Raw genomic sequence first — 17,439 nt, forward strand, 5'->3', positions numbered from 1 at the left:
TCAAAACTCTCATATTAACTGCTGATATACTGCCAACTTTTAGTTGCTCCAATTGGAAAAATTAACGTGTACATATTCAGGAATACCAGGGATGGAATTACAAATTTCTCTGCAATTAACTGAATTTGAGGTCCATGTGTGCACAGGTATTAATATTTAGAAATAAAATTAGCACCAGAAACCTTACTGATATCAATTATCTGTCTGAGTGTTGCCAATAAGAGCAGCAGATTATTAAAATTGTCTATCCATAAACAACTCGAGATATGGCTAATCTATTCTACAGCTTTTCAACATACAACTTCAACCTGTGATTTAAGGTCTAACAGGTGCCTCTTAGCCACAATATTTTACTTTGATTCCCAATGCTAGTGTAGTAACATATTTAAAATGGAAATAACTAACTAGGCAGGGATGGGGGGGACAAATGCCGACTGACTAAAGGCGGCGTTCTTCGCCTTGTGTTGGCGTCATACTTCATCAGTTACCAAGTGCTGTGTATCCTGGGTTATTTCACTAACATATTATCAAAGGTATGACAACAGTAACGTAAAATAGTAACACAAGGAAGTATACCAGTGCCATAAACATCCTGGAAGATAAATACTGCAGTGAAAAATCTACTGTATATGGCTGGTAGCAGACCGTTTAATTATCATACAAGCTAAAAAAATAAAATATTGAAAAATATAAGTATATTGTTACGTAAGGGAATTAAGACTACCTTTGGGATCATCCTGGTCCTTGAAGGAAAACATTTGTACAACTGAATCATGAAAAATTTTTCAGTGTTACTGTAATGAGAAACCTACATTAAAGTACTATTACATTTTTGTATTATTTTTGCTTTTATAATAATGCAAAACTATTTAAAAAGACTGAGCTTGAACAGAAGTAATGTCTGGTGTGCTTTATTTGGCAAACTGTAGATGGTACTTGAAGGGTTTTAGCAACATCTTTTCTTCCACAATCTACATTTCTCTGACTTACACATTTGACCTATAACTTTCTAGGATATTAGAATGGATTAGAAGCAATCCATCCAAGAGGTTTTGCTCATATAAAAGATGTCTTAATTCAACAACATAACTTCTTTTACTTGGCAAATATGCCATCAAAATGAACTTAATGGATGACGGAAACTGCTGAAATAAGGCATAGAAATTGGAGATAGGATGTATAGGAAGACATGGTGGTTGATTCAACTTGTGTGAATAAACTTAACGTTACTGAGGTCAAGATATTGATTAATTGAACGCATTTCTTCTGCATTGCTACTAAGGAAGAGAAGTTAAGGCAGGTGGCATAGGCAAAGAGATGATGGGAGGCATGGAATTAAAATCATGACAGCAGGGGAAAAAATTAATTGCAAATATGACTGAACAAAAGCAATGAGATATTAAAAGGCAACATTCATAACAAAATTAAATATTGAAAATCTATTAAGAAGTAACATGAAGGCACTACTGTACTTTGAAAGGACACTCTTAGAGGTATGAGGGACCAACGGAAAATACTAAGATTTTCCTTGATGGGAACCTTGAGTTGCAGCTTGGGATGCAGTAATAAGTTAAGAGAGCTTTTTGAGAAGGTGAGAAGCTGAAAGACCAAAGACCATCGAGTATAATAAATTACCATAAATGCTAAAAGCAGCAAAAGAACCAGTCACTGATGAACTGACAAAAAAAAGGACAGTGAAAGAAAACCTGAATAAGGAAGGGATGACCATAAAAGTAGAAAGATGTTTGACAATACATAATAGAGAAATTACAATATTAATCGAGCATTCTACGAAAATATTGAAAGTGATTAGGGTAAGATAACGACACATCGTTAAAATTGATTGACAGTTTGACTTTATGCCAGAAAAAAGAGGCAGTGTTTTCAGTGAAGTAACAGAATTAAACTACTGAACCATGCTAAGGAGATTGTACAGATTAAAGAGAATCTGACAAAAACATTGAAAATGACTATCTGGTTCATAGGGAATTGCAAAAGCATGGGTGGAATTGTATTTTCACCATTACACCCAAGAACTTGAAATTCATAAGCTCTATCTACACTAGATAAGTCATTCATGGTCAAAATCCAAAGGCAATATATCATAATACAATTTGCATACAGTATAAAAAAATAATGAATACCCTCTTGTATTGAGGATACACTATAAACCATGTCTACATTCCTTAAACAATGGCTAAAATCATGTTAATACATCCACATTAACTTCCTAGGAATGAATTATAAGAAAAAAAAAATAAGTTCAGTACTGACACACTCAAAGTCAATCATGTATATAATACAAGTCGGCATCTAACAATTTTCTTTGCTAGATTACTTACTTTTATTAACCTGAAAAGATAGTCTAAATAAATTCCCGAAACAGTACAAACTGTAGATTGGGTAACTCAAGAATAATAAATTTAGCTCTAATTCAAATTCCACATTTTTAACTGCTCGTATACAAGTTTTCAGTAAGACTTGGTAACATCGCAAATGCTATTCTAAAGTTATTAGCAATACAATGTCATGTACATGGACTTGTGGTAGTAGCATGATTAATGATGTACAGTATAAAGATTATTTTTTGTCACGTTCAAGTTGGGTGCAGCAAATTCAAAGTTAAGATTATGGAAATTCTTTTTTTTCCACTGATACTATCAAATTCATGTAAATGAATTCAATGCAAGTTAGCTGCAGATTATGCATTCCAACCAATATTTGAATAATCAATTCATTTCTTAAATTCTATTTTAATTTCTCCTGCCAATATTCCAACACAGGAAAGCTATCCCAGTACAGCATCATTGTACTTTTTTCATAAATATACTTGATTTACATTCGTTTGTTAAAAAAATGTTGTAAATGCTTCAATTTACCATACTGAGAGTCAATGTAAAACACTGATGCATATCTACTAGTCAAATTCAATATTATTATTAAAATCACCTTGGCTTTCTTGATACTTTTTTACCCTGGCTTTCATTTAACCATCCACTTTCTTCATGTCAAAAAAAACTGTGGCTATTATCTGAAATTTGTTATAAAGTCATGCTATGGAATTTCAAGAAAGAAATTTCATTGAATTACTTTCTTTAATCCTTCCTGGCTGCCTTCAGTCTCATCCACAAATACAGTATTATAAAGATTTTCCATAAGGAGAGGAAACAGACAAAATTAAGATGAGGCTTCAAATGAGAGCTTGACAGATAAATTTTAACAAAGGAGTTTTGTAACAAAAACAAATCTCAAGTCATGCAAAGCCAAATAAATTTGTCAATAATGATAGTAATACTGTAATATAAAGGCAGGAGGGCTAATGCCAAGGTCATTATCATATTAAAATGAAGGAAAGCCTACAAAAGATAGTACAAAGCATTACTTGAAATGTATTTATTCATACGACTGTCATACATTATGGTAATAAAAACAATGTTGTACAGGTACAAATGCCCTATCACACACTATAATCCATTCATCTCTGTAACACTTCCATGCATGCAACTGATCAATAGCAAGCAATGAGTACGAAGTACAAGAGCACACACGCGCGCGCACACACACAAACTACATGAATGCATCCATAAGGAAACGAATGCTGCACAAAATGAAATCTGAGGACAACTGACAACTGGCTGTTGAACATTTCGATGAAAGAACCTAACCTAAATGAAAAAGACAGCAAAAAATATGGTGCTCATTTACTTTATATATACAACACAAAAGGCAACGAATATGTACAATAATAAAATAAAAAAGTTTAAGTCTGCAGTCCAAGAATCACTGATAAAAAGAAACATCTTCATCATGAGCCTGCCAACATTTACAACAATTGTATTTCAAAATCACAAAATACAAAAGTGCTTACAAGAGCAGTGAAGGTTCATATCAGTGCACATAGTCAGCGCAGCTTACAATGATGAAGTTTTGGTCTTGAAAGCGGTTCAGAACCGAAAGATGAGTTTTCTGAAGTCCAGGGTGGAATATTCTTGGTACTACAATAACCTAGAGTTGTTAAATGCTATACACATTCCTGGAGTATTTATTGGTTATTGTTTCCTTCACGCTCAAATTACAATTGGTTTCCCTGTAAGGGGGAGAGCAAAATGTAAGATTCTCTAGCTAGGGAAATTAGGAGATTTGACTCAAAATGTGACAATAATCATTAAGGAATTAGTATCCAGTATGGCACAATTTCTTAGTGCATCATCTTTTTGTCCAATGGTTTTCTGTCTAAATTCCGTTTGACCACATTTTACCATCCAATGTGTTTTCATTTCTTGATTTTAGGTCCAAAATCAATTTGTCCTATAAAAATTGAATAATGACAATTCAAGTCTAGAAGTTAAGTGCCTTCTTGTTTTAATTTCACATAGTTCTCAATTTGCTATAACTATGACCTGCTAGTTATTCAAAAAGACAGAAATGTCAAGTTGTATTAAGCTAATGAAACGCTTGTGATTAATGGATGTGTGAATCTAATAATGTCTGTAAGCGTCTTGCAGTAACTGATATACATATTGGCTGATGGTTGAGTAAATGCATTACCACAGATATCAAAATCTTTTCAGTTTTTAACCCAAGCTTTCTCTTTAGAGTTTTGAATATGAATTTTTGAGTTATCTCCATTTGCTTCTCTCAGACTAAATTCTTACTTAATCCAGCTCTTCTTTTTCCTACTCATCTCTTCCATTCTGCTGTCACTTATCTACAACTCTGAATAGTTGCTTCTTTCCTTTGTGATCAAAAGACAAGCATCTCGATATACGAGTTTCTCATTCTTCAAACCTGTGGTTAATCACTACACTCTCGAGATACATCTACGTACAGCTTTTAGTAAACAAAAGTGAAATTATGGTTCAGTACTAGTGTCACTTCTACCAGTTACCAGTCTTATTAATCATGCAAGTGCCAAGATCAGTTGCAGCTCTGAGCAAAATATTAAATAAAGGGAAGAATCAATAAATAATGCTTTAGAAGTATATAGTCCCTGACAAAGATTTTCAGTGGTTGTCACTGATTACAGTAATATGTTTGACAATAATAAGAGAATTAAACAGAGTTTAAACTTTGTTTGAACTGTTCTACCAAGTGTATGGATATTTTTTTAAACAGCATCAAAGTGTGTGTAAGTCTTAAAATTCTATGACCAGTTGTCTTAAAGAATTATAAATTTAACTAAGATATTGGACCAAAAGTCAGCAGAACCAGAAAACACTGGACAATAACCTACGGATAAACCGACTTTGGATAAAAAAGATGTGGGACAAAAGGACGTGACACTCATTTCCTCTGCCCTTCAAAAGGAAAAATTACCATTTTTAAACTATCTACCAATCTTTCTAATCGCGGTCACACTGAGCTACGTAAACTTTAGTATGAGGTTAAGGAAAATTCTAAATTTGAAGTAAGATATGAGCCATAAGTATAATGTGGCCCTATCAACATTAGCCCTCGTGCCAATATAGTACTTAAGGAGGTGTGCAAAGGGGAAAAAAGCACATGATAATTCAATTGACTACAGTACAATTAAATAAAAAAAGCAACAATTTCTATTAATACAAAAATTCTACAAAAAATTAAAAAGTTGTTTAAAAGCAAAGTTTACTCTAATAAGAAAAGTGAGAAGTAATAGGAAACCATTAGAAAGAGCAGAAGTCTCTCATGGAGAGAACAATGGCATTATTCTTCTAACCACATAGATGAAAAAATGCTTAATTATCCATGAAGAAGGGGCAGTTACTTTTAGCCAGAAATAAAGGGGACTAACTCCCCTCATGGATTTTCTGCATCCAAAGATATTGGAACGGAGAAAAAATATTTATTTTAAGTAGCAAGATTTCTAATAGGGTAAATCTTCCAAATCACATGAGACTTCCTTCCAAAGAGGAAGTGGATGAACGAGACTGGTAGGTTTACAAACTGTGACTCACCTGCAGTGGGCGAGGGCAACACACCTCCTACTGTCGTGTCGTGTCGTATCCGGGATGTGGCGCCTGTGGCTTGAGGTCTGCTGCTTGGTCTGTCTCTTCTCTCGAGTTCATTTTCCTGATTTCGAGAACCACCCTGCGAGTAACAAAAGCTAAATTATTAATTTAAAGGATACTAACTTTTGAGTACTTCTCTATGCAAATTGATACAAAAAGGTTAAGCAGCTTAGAGCAAATACCTTAATCATTATTACCTATTAAGATCACTACAATAAATGTAGCGTGCATATGGTATCTGAATTCATCCACCCATACTCTAAGATAGGAATAGAAAGAGGTCAATTGATAAAAAATGCATTAGTAGTCATGGCCTAAACATGGTCTTTTTTCACATGAATATAAATTATAGGTATAAATAAATTCAATAAAAAGGCTAGAGTTAAAGAATACGAAATGTATATAGTTTGAGCTTGTAAGTGGGTTATGGAGTAAATAAATGAGTTTTATCAAAAGAAAAACCTTCTCTCGGGGAGGTGCTACTGAGGATACAATGAGGTATAAAATACTAAAATAAAATTATTAGTCTTCTAGCCCCAGGGCTAGTGTATCAATGTGCAAAATCAATAATATAAATAAGGCAGCTACGTGGGCACAGGCTCTATAACCTCCAAATGTCGATTTCGTCTTCTAACCAAGGACACCACCAAGAACCATTGCTAGAAACAATGCTACCAGAGACTTGTTGACCATCCAGCCACCATCTTAAATATCTAGAGTAAGACTCAAGATGTCCCAGTTCCCTTCACGAGTCTAGAGGGGGGCTTGGGGACCATTCAGCACCTCTCCAAAAATAGGTTTTTCCTTTGTCAAAGCTCCTTTTTTGAGCCCGTATGCTCTGTGGTCCTCAAGGACTAATACCTTAGCAACACTAATGTACACTTGTCAACCACAAAGGTGAAGTCATAACCAAATGAACAACCAATACATGCATACTAAATTGAAAGCCTAACAAAGCTACCACTCAACTCATGAGAAGAGTTCCAAGGGAAGAAGCAAGGTTATCATCATGGTGCCTCTGTGGAAGAACCATTTTTAACCCTGGAACGGTACGGTGGGTCGTCCGCAACCCCGAGCGTCAAAACAAAAGATGTTTTTATCACGTGACTCACCCCCGTGACTGAATTTGTGGGTGATCGACCTGCAGTCGGTAACTCGCCTACACGCTCTAGTAGTGTCCAGACGTGCATTGCTGTAGCTGTACTCCTTCCCGGATTTCTGAGACGCGTCGGGGTCGAGCGCGACCGAGTTTACCCTTCTAAGGTAAGTTGCATAATTATCAAAGTTATTACGTATTATGAAATTGTCGTAGAATGGTGCAACTTGTATAGGTTATCAGTTGTGGAAAGTCTTAGTGGATGGTTTGGCTACCATGTGCATGATTTTTTTTTTAGTTGAAATGTCGTTCATCACCACGAGGACCATTTTACCACGAGTGCCCCTTTTTCAGTTTTTTTTTCATTTTTTGGCCAAGTCATTTTTCCGTAAGAAATTGCCAAATAGTGTCGGAAAACTTTAGCTTTTTTAGTGTTGGAAAGTGTGTATAGATGATCTGGCTACCCATGCGTGACTTTGTTTTTGCCAGATATGCCGTAGATATTGGTATGTGGCGTATTTTCCTGCGGTTGCCAATTTCTGTTTTTTTTTAAATATTTGTAAAAATTTACTACGTAGTAAGGAATTGCCATATAGTATTGATTTTTTTTCTTGTTTATTTGTTGGAAAGTGTCTTTTGATGGTAGGGCTACTACGTGCATGTCTTTTTTTTTATCTGAGATGCCGTATATTAGAATGTTGGACATTTTTCCGCGAGTGCCCCTTTTTATTTGTTTTGCATTTTTTGCTTAGTCATGTTACCGTAAGAAATTGGCAAATAGTGTCGCAAAACTTATATTTTTATAGTGCTGGAAAGTGTTTCTAGATGATCTGGCTACCCATGCCTATCTTTTTTTTTTAGCCAGATATGGCGTATATATAGGTATGTGTTCGATTTTCCTGTGATTGCCATTTTTTCGTTTTTTCCCATTTCTTTCAAAATTACTACGTACTAAGGAACTATCACAGAGTAATGATTCATTTAGATGTTTATTTGTCGGAAAATGTGCCTTGATGGTTTGCCTAGCACGTGGCTGAAATTTTTTATTTTTCTGAAATGCCCACCAATAGCACGTTGCCATTTTTCATCGAGTGCCCCCTTTTTATTTGTTTTGCATTTTTTTGCTTAGTCATGTTACCGTAAGGAATTGGCAAGTAGTGTCGCAAAACTTGTATTTTTATAGTGTTGGAAAGTGTTTCTAGATGATCTGGCTACCCATGCCTATCTTTTTTTTTAGCCAGATATGGCGTATATATAGGTGTGTGTTCGATTTTCCTGCGATTGCCACTTTTTCGTTTTTTCCCATTTCTTTCAAAATTACTACGTACTAAGGAACTATCACAGTAATAATTCATTTAGATGTTTATTTGTCGGAAAATTTTGTTTACCTCTTTTTTGATTGAATATTGGAAGGAAAATTAGTTGTAGCAAAAGAGTGGGGGAATAGAGTAGGTGGATGTAAAAGGGAGCTAGTAAGGGTTGAAGAGCTAATAAAACCGGGGGTAAAAAGTAAATATCAGGAAAGGTTGAAAATGGCATATGACGAGGTGAGAGTAAGAGAAACTGGTAATTTAGAGGAGGAGTGGAAGTTAGCAAAAGAAAATTTTGTTGGGATTGCAAGTGATGTATGTGGCAAGAAGGTTGTTGGAGGCAGCATGAGGAAGGGCAGTGAATGGTGGAATGAAGGAGTGAAGGTAAAAGTGGAAGAGAAAAAGAGGGCTTTTGAAGAATGGCTGCAGAGTAATAGTATAGAGAAGTATGAAAAATATAGAGAGCAAAAGGTGGAAGTAAAGCGCAAGGTACGTGAGGCAAAGAGGGCAGCTGACCTGAGGTGGGGTCAGGGACTGGGTCAGTCATATGAAGAGAATAAGAAGAAGTTTTGGAAAGAAGTGAAGAGAGTAAGGAAGGCCGGCGCAAGAATTGAAGAGACAGTGAAAGATGGAAATGGAAGGTTGTTAAAAGGAGAGGAGGCAAGGAAAAGGTGGGCGGAATATTTTGAAAGTTTGCTGAATGTTGAGGATGATAGGGAGGCAGATATAATTGCTGTTCCAGGTGTTGAGGTGCCAGTGATGGGAGATGAGAATGAGAGAGAGATTACAATAGAGGAAGTGAGGAGAGCACTAGATGAAACGAGAGTAGGAAAAGCATCTGGTATGGATGGTGTGAAAGCTGAGATGTTGAAGGAAGGGGGTGTGACTGTACTTGAATGGTTGGTGAGATTGTTTAATGTGTGTTTTGTGTTGTCAATGGTACCAGTAGATTGGGTCTGTGCATGTATTGTACCACTATATAAGGGTAAGGGAGATGTGCATGAGTGTTGTAATTCAAGAGGTATTAGTTTGTTGAGTGTAGTTGGAAAAGTGTATGGTAGAGTACTGATTAATAGGATTAAGGATAAAACAGAGAATGCAATCTTGGAAGTACAGGGTGGTTTTAGAAGAGGTAGGGGTTGTATGAATCAGATTTTTACAGTTAGGCAGATATGCGAGAAATATTTAGCAAAAGGTAAGGAGGTGCATGTTGCGTTTATGGATCTGGAGAAAGCATATGATAGAGTTGATAGGGAAGCAATGTGGAATGTGATGAGGTTATATGGAGTTGGTGGAAGGTTGTTGCAAGCAGTGAAAAGTTTCTACAAAGGTAGTAAAGCATGTGTTAGAATAGGAGATGAAGTGAGCGATTGGTTTCCGGTGAGAGTGGGGCTGAGACAGGGATGTGTGATGTCGCCGTGGTTGTTTAACTTGTATGTTGATGGAGTGGTGAGAGAGGTGAATGCTCGAGTGCTTGGACGAGGATTAAAACTGGTAGGCGAGAATGATCATGAATGGGAGGTAAATCAGTTGTTGTTTGCGGATGATACTGTACTGGTAGCAGACACAGAAGAGAAGCTTGACCGACTAGTGACAGAATTTGGAAGGGTGTGTGAGAGAAGGAAGTTGAGAGTAAATGTGGGTAAGAGTAAGGTTATGAGATGTACGAGAAGGGAAGGTGGTGCAAGGTTGAATGTCAGGTTGAATGGAGAGTTACTTGAGGAGGTGGATCAGTTTAAGTACTTGGGGTCTGTTGTTGCAGCAAATGGGGGAGTGGAAGCAGATGTACGTCAGAGAGTGAATGAAGGTTGCAAAGTGTTGGGGGCAGTTAAGGGAGTAGTAAAAAATAGAGGGTTGGGCATGAATGTAAAGAGTTCTATATGAGAAAGTGATTGTACCAACTGTGATGTATGGATCGGAGTTGTGGGGAATGAAAGTGATGGAGAGACCGAAATTGAATGTGTTTGAGATGAAGTGTCTGAGGAGTATGGCTGGTGTATCTCGAGTTGATAGGGTTAGGAACGAAGTGGTGAGGGTGAGAACGGGTGTAAGAAATGAGTTAGCGGCTAGAGTGGATATGAATGTGTTGAGGTGGTTTGGCCATGTTGAGAGAATGGAAAATGGCTGTCTGCTAAAGAAGGTGATGAATGCAAGAGTTGATGGGAGAAGTACAAGAGGAAGGCCAAGGTTTGGGTGGATGGATGGTGTGAAGAAAGCTCTGGGTGATAGGAGGATAGATGTGAGAGAGGCAAGAGAGCATGCTAGAAATAGGAATGAATGGCGAGCGATTGTGACGCAGTTCCGGTAGGCCCTGCTGCTTCCTCCGGTGCCTTAGATGACCGCGGAGGTAGCAGCAGTAGGGGACTCAGCAGTATGAAGCTTCATCTGTGGTGGAAATGTGGGAGGTTGGGCTGTGGCACCCTAGCAGTACCAGCTGAACTCGGCTGAGTCCCTGGTTAGGCTGGAGGAACGTAGAGAGTAGAGGTCCCCTTTTTTGTTTTGTTTCTTGTTGTTGTCGGCTACCCCCCAAAAATTGGGGGAAGTGCCTTTGGTATATGTATGTATGTATCATCAAATGTTTTTAGCTAAAATATGTTATTTTACAATTTTTTTTTTCGATTTTATTTCCCTTCAAAAATTTTTTTTTGGGTCAGAATTCTAATTTTATAGTCGTAAAATAATCGACAATCATCCAGCAACCCACCATACAATTTTTATGCATATCCAAGAATAATTAGATTAGTAAATAACACCTTGAAATTGACATACCCTTCCTACATTTCAGGTGGCAGATTAGGGAGTCTTGAGTCAGTGTGGTTGGCGGCCATTTTGTGGACATATCCGAAGCGTAAGTTGCCCTATCTATATATATTCTTGTTCCCTATAGAATTTGTGATATTTTGGTATATTTTTATCTGCATAAATATCATATATATTAAATATATGTATTTTTTTACGAAATTCCTAAGTACTCAAAAAATGACCTTTAGAAATGGCCCCTGATATAAATGTAATTTACAAAATAATGAAATTTTTTTACATATTTCCATTTTAGGATAACATATGTTTATTCCCTAAAAAATTAGCCACTTCCTATTTCATTTGGGAACCAAAAAAATTTATGAAATTTGGACAAATTTTTTTGGCCAAAAAAAGTTACCCTTTTTTTCTCATTTCAGATCTTCACCTCCATGGGTCCGACTTCATCCAAAATACATCAAGATGTGTCCTAAACATTCAAGAATCAATTCCTAAAAGGATTTGTGTATATATGAATAAATTTTATTTATTATGAATTTTTATGTAAGGTCTTTTTTTTTCTACTCAATTTTTTAAAATATTTATAATAAATAGTTTTTCTGCAGATGAGTAGTATTTATCTTTACAGTAGTTTTAAGCATTCATTGAATTTTTTTTTGGCAAAAAAAAAAAAAAAGAGGAGGTTACTGCAAAAGAGTTTTCAAGAATTTTTTTTTGCGTCGGGGTCGCGCACGACCGAGTATACCCTTAAAGGGGTGTCCGAGGAGCGTACCTAGCCAGGGTTAAAGGACCCCTCTCTTCTTTCACCTGATATCCCCCATAAGTGCCACAAATGAGCCAAGCACCAAGCATGCATGTTGTACTTGAATCTATTTCAGGTAATGTTAAATAAACACTGTTCAGATCACCAGGAAAGCTCTGGATGTCCTAAAATTGAATATAAAATTGAATATTGGCAAATAATAAAATTGAATATTGGCAAATAATGCCCATGGGCTACAGTAGTCAGAAAACAAAAGTTACCACCATCCATATACTAAAGTAGAGATATAAAGAAGTTCCATCTCTGAGGAGGCTCCCTTGGCCAAAAGTAAGACACACTAAGTCAGAATCAGGAAAGAACTGTTAATGATCGTGAGAAATTCCTGTTCTATATAGAAAGCTACAAAGGCAAGGGTATTAAAACATACAGTATAGCCTTTTGAAGGACCAACGGTTTTTGAACAAGGCCAGCCTCCCCCCCCACTGGGAGACCTTCATTGTTTCTGTTGAGGACGTGATCCTCTTCCTCCTCTGCCATCTCGATGTACACGACCCCTAAACTTGCCTCCTCTGTCAGGGCGGCCTCTCCCCCCTTTTTCTTTATTGGGAGATCGAAAGGGAGACCCTTGCTCATACACAGGGTTGAAGGCCGGGGACTGTGTCACCACTTGCTGGGGCACAGCGTAAACAGTCTGAGGGATGGCGGCAGGGGGGAGGAGCAAACGACTTCTGATGATAGGTCTGTTTGCGAGACCTCTTGGGTTGCGGCCCTCCCCCGGGAGTGAACTTCCTCTTCAAGGAGTTTCCCCACTTCTGGAAAAGGCTCTTGTTCTCAGTGACAGCCTTATCCGTGACTTCCTTCACCAACTTCTGAGGAAACAGGTCTTTTCCCCAGATGCTAGAGTCGATGAGACGTTTCGGAACGTGGCGGATAGTAGCTGTGGCAATTACATGCTCTCTACAGGATCTACGGGCCTGAAAGAAAGCATAAAGGTCCTTCATAAAGGTGGTGAGATGAGTCTTCGCCAACAAGGAAAAGACGGGGACATCTGTAAAATTCATGATCATCATCTCCATGAAGCACTGCAGAGACATCGACGCTGACAACCTTTCTCTGGCCTCCAGCTCAGCCGTAAGAAGGTATTTGGGAATCCTGGGCAGCTTCTCATTAAACTGGTGCCGGCTGCATCCTTATCCAGTTTACCCTCAGCAAAAGTAAACTGGACATCGGTCCAGTGGTCGACATCATGTGGTAAGATGAGTGAGACCGGTTTGCACTCTTCCAAAGCTGGGAGAGGCTTACCCTCACGGATGGCTTTCTCCACTGTCACGTAGCCCTTCGAGGCAAAGGAGAAGACCATTTTCTCCAGAGCCACGAAGGTGGCTAACCTCTTACCGAAGGTGCCAAGCTGTGTATTGATACACCCTGCCGTCTTCATCTCTCTCACCGTCAGGTGTTGGGCCCTTGTGTGTTCCAGGAGGATCGTTTCCTTACGGATGGTATCATCCCTCAACGGAACCCCATCGGTTAGCCTCACGTAGCAAAAGGGGTAGGCATCAATGTCGGGGTAAAAGTCCAGATCCGCCACCTGTCTGGAACCCAGCCTTTCGCCAAAGTGGAGGATGCCCTCAGAGAGCACGGGGTGGCCAGCATACCTCCAAGGATTTTGCTGTGTGCAATAAGGTAGCTGGGAGGGCAAGACCTTATCCCTAGCTCTTGCTTCTTCAAGGCCTGGATTTCTACAAGTAAAACCTTGAACATCAGCTGGTATTGCTGATTTCCCTCCATGAAGGCTTTCATGTTAGCCACAAGTACCGGATCCATTGTAGTACCCGAGGTACTTGGGAACTGAGGGGGCTCCATGAGCCCAGCAGGAGATGGTGGGGGGAAAGAGGCAGGAACAGCTCCCGTCACGGAAGAGGTAGTCGTCACTGTAGACAGGGAGGCCATTGTCGTAGAGGGGGCTGAAGTGGTAGACACCACTGAATCCTTGATGATCCCCAAACTTGCATCATCCACCTCCGGCGGGTAATGGTCATCCACCGAAGGGAAGGGTTCTTCACCAGATTCCACCGTGGAAAGGAGAGTCGATTCCTTACCCGGGGAGACAGAGGAGACCGTAGAAATCCTCACGGAGTCTAGGCTCATCGCACCCAACGCTTTGTCGACCTGTAGCTAGACCGTAAGGAGGGATTTGGGCTTAAATTAGCCCAAAATCGAATCAGGTGCCGCCTGGGGGAAGAGGATATCCTTCCACTCGGTAGAGGGGAGGTAAGGGGCCTTCGGATCAGAGTTCTTCTTAAACCCTCTTACCCAGGTGCGAAGGGACTGCTGGAAGAACACGCAATCATCATCGGAGGTATCCTTCGAGACCCATCCGGAGTGATGCAGGTCCTTGCAAACACTGCAATGCTGAGGGTCCCAGTACGAGACTGGACCCTTCATCCTCCGACACTTCACGTGTGCGGCAAGTACCGTGACCGCAAGGATGCCTCACGGTCCTGGCACAAATCTGCACTCTAAAGTGCATCTCCGTCATAGGCACTGCCTGTAAGGATAAAAAAAGTTTCAATGAGAATTGAGTCCTCTAACAGTCACCAAAAGCTCAAAGAAACGGTTTAGTAACATTCTATGCTGATAATTGAGGGAATAGTAATCCCCAAATTGTATGTAAATGCAGTTGGTGAGAAAGGGGGAGAGAAAATACAAAAATATCCATTCCCCTACTAAACGACGTTAGATTGGAATAAATAGCCTCCTTAGAGTCAGTTGCTATAGGCCCAAAGAGGGGGGGCTGCTCATGGAAAAAACAGTCGCTCCTATATCACCGCAGAGAAATAGCCAATTAGAAGGCAACGGAACGGGTAAACTTAATAGTTTATGCAATCAACGCATCAATTAATGAGCAAGTCTATAGCAACCCGAGGGATATAATTACAAGTTGATATCCTCACTTAGGGAAGACCCAGGATTGGGAACTAGCCTGTTCAGAGGGGAATGGGCAAATTGATAAAAAAACCAATAACCATAGGTAGTGGTTATTTCCATGCCGGGCCTAGAAGACCTTTTGGAAAAGGGGTACCCAGGCCAAGCATACATAACGAAGCCTCAAAAGTTGTAGGAGTAAGGCTTTTATGTTGATCTATAGTTGATCCACATACAGTCAGTAGAGAACCCACCTTAGGTTAGGTAAGGCGGTCTCGGATAAAGAGGACAGAAAGGAATGCGCCCTTGAGGTACAAGGGGGGTGACGGCACTGACGCCAGCGTCGTATGTGCCCTAAGGCACTGGTACAGACATCCACTCCCATAGACTAGTACTGGCCCCGCCGCCAGTAACGGCAAATGGCGCCTTGGGGCGGTGGAGATAACCGGCAAGGGTTTCCGCAAAAAACAGCTTACCATAGGTGAAGGCAATGTCGCCAGTGGCGGCACTGCCGTAAGTAGCGTCGTATCGCCGGTACAGGTACTATAAGAAAGCATAGTGTGCCGATAGGTGGCGGCACTGCCGTAAGTAGCGTCGTATCGCCGGTACAGGTACTATAAGAAAGCATAGTGTGCCGATAGGTGGCGGCAAAGCCGTTAGGTACCGGCACTGTCGTCAGTCTGACAGCTTACGCCTCTCGGGGAGAAGCATGCTGGCGGCCATGGAGGGTCAGATCCCAGACATGGTGTAGCTATACCCATGCACCATATGACCAATCCCCAGAACAGAGGCGTCGGCAAGGATTTCAGGCTCAGAAAGAAATCTGGGTTCAATCCGAGGGTTATCCCAACAACGGAGTGTCTCTAGACAGAGACACTCTAGGCTGCCGCACCCTGAATCCCAGGAAAGGTTAGAAAGACACTAAAACAAATGTCATACCGTCAGAGACGGCAAAGCCAGCATGAAATAAATATAGGATGCCGCAGGTCGATCGAGAGATCTCAGAGGCTAGGAGGTAACGGCAGTGCAGGCAAGTCGGCACACCGACAAGTTGAGATCACCCTTCGCAAAGGGGAGCTCCAATGGACTGAAGTTGAGATCACCCTTCGCAAAGGGGAGCTCCAATGGACTGAAGTTGAGATCACCTTTCGCAAAGGTGAGCTCCAATGGATTGTGTAACAGCAGCGAAGGTAAGTCAGCGCACAGACAAGTTGAGATCACCCTTCGCAAAGGGGAGCTCCAATGGACTGCGCAGCCCTAGCATGAGATATCACGAGAATGCAACATGGCACAGCTTCATACAAGTTTATCCTCTGTGAGTCTGGGCCTGTAGCTCCTGTATCTCTGAATGTTTCTTAAATTGACCTCAGCATTCAGATATGGCTTGTGCATAGCATGGTGTGCATCCTTTATTTTGAGTTTTTTTTTTTTTTTTATCAAATGATCAAAACCTTTAGTTTGAAACTTTTTGGATTATTCAAAACATCATTATTAGCTGGCCTATAAAACGGATTTTGAGCAAAGTGAAAAATCTATATTTGGGTGAGATAGCCATGACATCCTGATGGAAGGTTCCTTCAGTAGCTTTCTAAGGGTATATATGACTACAGTATATATTCCCAGAGAATTAAACTAAAGGTTTCACAGAATTCTAACATCTGGCGCGAGTACCCATAAGGTTTCCCTTTAGGATATCATATAATAACGGGACGTATGCTTGACACGCCACATAGCTATCTGCACCCCACATAGCGTTTACGCTTCGAGGGGGAAGCGTGGCAAGTATGGGAGGAGCCATTACAAAACTCTCCTCCTCCGTTACTGTTACGGTACTCGGCGACATCATATCCGGTCGTTGGTTGATGCCGCCAAACCCAGCTTTCCTTATTCCTTCCGGCGTATATGCCAGCTTCCATGATACAGTAAGATTGGGAGGGGCCTGACAGGCCGGAATAGAGAACAAGGGCGGGTCCATCAAGACGTCATGGCTATCTCACCAAAAAAAGGAATTTTGACGAAGGAAAAATCTATTTCTGGGGAGATACCTGTGACGCCCGGTGAAAGGGTCCTTCTTATCTCTTTTCTGATATAAATACTTCCAAATATACCAGAGAAAGTTAAAGCATGGAATGTCAAGGTTACTATCCTTGTACCAGCACCCTACGGGCGTCGTGTATAAAGATAGGGCGTGTGAAAACCACTATTCACAGGTCATCTTCAATTTAGATAAATCCTTCATCAAGTGGGGGAGCCGCCACAGCGGCATTAACCAAACTCACCTGATTCACTCAGCGACGCCTGCCTCAAGCGCCATCTACACATCCTTCTATATGAGATGGCTTGGAAAGGAAAGGAACGGGGAAAAAACCAGGGAAGGGTTTAACCTGGCGTCACAAGTATCTCCCCAGAAATAGATTTTTCCTTCGTCAAAATCCCTTTTCTGGGTCGACCTGTGACGCCCGGTGAAAAAGTACCAGAGAATGCCTTCCAAGCCCACAAAACAAGAGGTAAAGTAAAAACGTTATGCAAAATGGAGGTTATATATTAAGGAACGTGCTGTACAGTACATACAAAATAAATCCTTAAAAATTAAACAAT

At 40.0% G+C, this 17,439-nt stretch overlaps 1 protein-coding gene across 4 annotated transcripts in view; it reads right to left on the bottom strand.

Annotated features, from left to right (window-relative positions):
• dco (discs overgrown) overlaps nt 1–17,439 on the bottom strand; it is a 105,011-nt gene that overhangs the window by 16,010 nt on the left and 71,562 nt on the right. For 3 of the 4 annotated variants that reach the window (XM_068354795.1, XM_068354796.1, XM_068354797.1), the window contains one exon: nt 5,934–6,066. In XM_068354795.1, the coding sequence (XP_068210896.1) occupies nt 5,934–6,066 (133 nt within the window). Of the gene's footprint in view, nt 1–3,377; nt 4,088–5,933; nt 6,067–17,439 lie in introns of those variants that run through there. The other variant, XM_068354798.1, reaches the window with a different exon arrangement.

This window comes from Palaemon carinicauda, chromosome 31 (assembly GCF_036898095.1).
Source record: "Palaemon carinicauda isolate YSFRI2023 chromosome 31, ASM3689809v2, whole genome shotgun sequence".
NCBI classification, from domain to species: domain Eukaryota; kingdom Metazoa; phylum Arthropoda; class Malacostraca; order Decapoda; family Palaemonidae; genus Palaemon; species Palaemon carinicauda.